At 32.3% G+C, this 4300-nt stretch overlaps 1 protein-coding gene across 1 annotated transcript; it reads left to right on the top strand.

The window, feature by feature from the left end:
* The first annotated feature begins 2052 nt into the window (after window positions 1-2052).
* Window positions 2053-3640, top strand: LOC139861429 (uncharacterized). Its single transcript, XM_071849819.1, has 5 exons — window positions 2053-2113; window positions 2197-2278; window positions 2361-2441; window positions 2851-2904; window positions 3342-3640. The coding sequence occupies exons 1-5, from the start codon at window positions 2082-2084 to the stop codon at window positions 3522-3524; spliced, it is 432 nt and encodes a 143-aa protein (XP_071705920.1). The 5' UTR covers window positions 2053-2081; the 3' UTR covers window positions 3525-3640.
* Window positions 3641-4300: the final 660 nt, after the last annotated feature.

Here is a 4300-nt window from a genome sequence, read left to right as displayed (position 1 = left end):
CACATAAAATCGTCAGTGCCACCACCTTCTTGCTACGCTCCATATCGCCAGCCGCCGTTCATCGCCGTTAATGCCGGTACGATTTCTGTTAATTCAATTCATACCCATTACTATTATATACATGCTTCTTTAAATTGAATAGTTGATTATCACTTTTCCGCCGAACTTTATAATCCGGCGAGTTTTCCGATGATCAAGAATCTGTCTTGATTGATGTTGATATGATTGATTGTGAATGTAGGTTGCATAGGATTGCTCTCAATTTGAGTTGATATTTTGATTTAATTTTTAAAAATACACTAGTAATAATGTATGATGATGTAAAGATGTATTTTCAAGAAACTAAAGATGGAGTTTTTGGATATAAGCTTATAGCAATTACTATGTTATTGATGAATGTAATGCTGTGCTGGCTGCATTTATTTACTAATTAGGGGCTGGTTAACTAAAAGTGTTTATTTGCTTGCAGTGGGGAATTTAGGATTGAAGTTAAATGGGTCTTATATTTCTTTTTCCCAAAATATTTGAACTGTACTTTAGTGGTTTTGTGCCTAAAAAAAACTATTAATAACAAAAATATATAGGGTCGTATAATTAAATTTAGTGATGTCCAGTACAATTTGAAGAGTAATTTGTATAAAAAAATTATAAAAATTCAAACTAGTGGTGTCACTGGACCTATCATTCAACCTAGGTTCGCCCTTGTTTGCTTGAAAACAAGAAGGTAAAACAATGAGTATTGAAACTTTGTGGAGTCAATGAGTAGTCAAATTTTAAGGTATGAACTTATAATCCAACTATTTAAGTAAGTATACTTCTTTCTTAACAATTTAAAAGAGCATTCCCCTCAAGGGCGGATGTATATAGTATTGAGTGGTAGCACAGGCTACCACTGAAATATGCGATGCAGTGGAAAATTTTCGGAGTTTTTAACTAGTGATACCACTGGATAGTGTAATCTTTTTTGAACTTTTAACTAGTGACACCAGTGACTACAAAACCTAGATCCGCCACTGATCCCCTGCACCGTTTTCAAAGAAAAAGGTGCTTCAATATTCTAAAATTCATGGTATGTATTAAGTATGTAAGGTCATCTCTGTTAATACAGAAGCAAAATATTCTCATTATGGCCAAATAATATACACATAATCTTATAATCAATCGGATTAAAGGTTTGATGCGCACTAAATGTACAGATAGTCATATATAAATGTAATTAATTAGCATATATCTCGTTACACAACTATCCATCCATCCATAATCCATATCCATATCCATAAATAGTTTAAAAGAGCATTCCATCTGCAATTTACAGAGGAAAAGGCTCTTTCATACGATGGTATATATTTATATTTATTTTCATCAATCACTACAATTCTTGAAAAAGTTTTCTGTTTTATCTCTAGTTGCATTTATAATCTTTCTTTGTATGTGGATGATAGATAAATTCTGGAAGTAAGATGACATGGTGCGCTCATTGTGGCGTGGATTGTGTTACATGTTTCGATTATGCTACCAACTCAGTGTAAGTATTTTTTACATTATTCACCTTTTTTCTTTTGCATTTGCAAACTATATGTATGTTTAGCATTATGATTCAACCGATGACCCTTTCAGATGTTGCGTTGAGTGTGGTAAAATTTTGTCTGAAGATTCAGCAGAAGGGGTATGTTTCTAAACATATAATAAATCAATATCCTATCAATTTGATTGAATCATTTATCTACTTTTTTCCTTTAATTATAAGTTAACTTATTTATATTTATACATTATACACAGGCTCATCAGCTAAGCACTTCGGTGAGAATTGAAAGTGCTTACTTTGAGTTGCAAAGAAGAAATGTTGAAACCGATGAGTTAATATACAAGAACAGGATCCCGAAAGTTTCACATGTTACAAGACATAATAAGGTTTGTGCTTTTTAAAATTTTAAAGTATCAAGCTAAATTATCTCTAAATTATCTATTCTAGTTCTAAACCAAGACTTGCAATAATAAACACTGTTAGGTATATTGAATTTTTGATTCTGATATTTCAGGAAAGAGATAAGATTTGGTGCCCTCATTGCGCAAGAAAAAGCATGACATTTCATGATGCTTCCAACGGTATCATGTATGTAGTATTTGAATCATCGCTCTGTTTTGAAGTTTTATTTATGAATTGTTCGTGATTTATGTTTGTTATTATACTTTCAGAAATTGTGTTGATTGTGGGAAAATACTATCTGGAGAAATGTATACAGACAAGTCTCGTTTTTTTAAAGAAGCACCAGGAGGGGTAAGTTTGTAAATATATCATATTCGTAATAAAATTATGGTTTCTTATATTTGTTCCTTATTGGTATTACTAATTGAACCAGAAAGATAAGAGAAAGCTATCACTTGATGCTAAAAGCTTGAAGCCTCTCCAAATTGCCATAAGCCGATTGTCTATTAAGAAGGTTTGTCACAATAACACTGTAATCATCTATGGATGCACGTAGGTGATTATATTACTATTTTGAAGTTTCTAATACCTTTTGCTATATCCAAAGTATAAATTTCAATTTTACTCGAAACTAGTTTTTTCTATTAGTTCGTAAGACAAAATATTGACGAGACTGGTTTACACAATACTGCTTTGTTTTGTAGGTATTATATATATATATATATATATATATATATATATATATATATATATATATATATATATATATATATATATATATATATATATATATATATATTATACATGGATGGATATAGATGGATATATATGACTGATAGTTACACAATAAAGTAATTATGTAGTTATGTGGGTCATTTGTTTCCTTATCCAGTTGGTTGTTTTTGTTTTTTGGTTTGTTGCAGAGATCAAGTTCAAAATTCAATTATGAAGTACTAAACATGTCTTCTAATAATAAGGTAACCAGATTGTTGTTTGCTTGATTTCTTGGTTTGCAAAAGTAACAAGTTCATTTCACTCCTATAAAACATGTCAATTTAGGCGGTATGATAACGGGTCAAATAGGTACCAAACCTTAGCTATAATGGAAACGGGCTAAACTTTAGAAAAGTGTGTTTAAATGCTTATATAACCTCTTAAATTATTTTAGTTAAAAAGTTGTTTGTATCTAATGCGTTATTATGTACAAAATCAGAAAACTAAGGTTCTGCTTATTTGACTAATTACCTATTTGTTCGTTAAACTTTTATGCTGGTTTTACCCATTTGATCTGCTTATTTTGTTATAGTTAAAGGGTATTTTAGATGTTTGACAACTATTATATTTTTGTGGTAAGAAAAGATTACCTTTTTAGCTATAAGCCTTGTTATTTATAAAGTCATCACCTTATGTGCAGAAAATACTAAATAAACGCGCTCATGCTATCAAAAAGGACCTCGCAAAGGAAGATTCGGTTGATGCGTATAGTAAATTGAAAGGTCATGAAATGTGCTGTGAAAATGGTGATGAAATAGAGTATTGCGATTCCAGTTATGAATACGATGGCAGTGATGAATATGATGATGATTATATAAGATGAGAATTTTGGGTTGAACGATGATCGGAGTTAGCTGCAACGCAATTCATTCGTCTTCTAAAATTATTCAAATTTGTTACATTGCCTAAGGCAAAGGTTGAGATCAGTAGAAAATTTTGAGCCGGATCTTAATAAAACGTTTTTTGTTCTTTTAATGATGATTATGATGATTTTGATTTTAATTACTCCGTATCTTTTAGTGATTCGCATTGTTGTTTGCTTTCTAAAATTAGAAAACCGTGTTTGTGACTCACATGGGGTGACTATTTGGGCATATTAGGGAGGAGGGCCAAACTAAATCCCGAAACATATGGGTCGGATTCGGGGGCAGGTTGATGGGTCAAGATTATTTTCTTAATGCCTAGCTTTTTTTCTCTTTTATCTTTCAAATTCAATTTAATTTACCTTTTAATTACATGTATTTACCACCGAATTATACATTAGTTAATAATAGACCTGGCAAATAAGACCCAAAGCTTAAAAAATAGGTTGATTGGGTTTTACTTGAAGACCCAAATGGGTCCAAGCACATAATATCAAAAATTACTCCAAGACCCAAATGGGTCCAAATGGGTTTAATTCAAAAGATTCGATTTCAAAGTGCGAGTTCGTGACGCGTTATTCGACGCGAGTTTTCGACACTCGGTTTCGACGTCCGTTTTCGGCACACGTTTTTAGCGCTTTGGCCCCCCGTTTCGGCCCCATTTTCGACATGCGGTTTCGGCACCCGGTTTCGGCCCCCGTTTTTGGCCCCCGTTTTTGGACCCCGGTTTCGGCGC

The sequence above is a fragment of the Rutidosis leptorrhynchoides genome, chromosome 8 (genome assembly GCF_046630445.1).
Source record: "Rutidosis leptorrhynchoides isolate AG116_Rl617_1_P2 chromosome 8, CSIRO_AGI_Rlap_v1, whole genome shotgun sequence".
Lineage (NCBI taxonomy): Eukaryota > Viridiplantae > Streptophyta > Magnoliopsida > Asterales > Asteraceae > Rutidosis > Rutidosis leptorrhynchoides.
The sequence above is the reverse complement of the archived record's forward strand: the minus strand, read 5'-3'. Positions and strand labels throughout refer to the sequence as shown.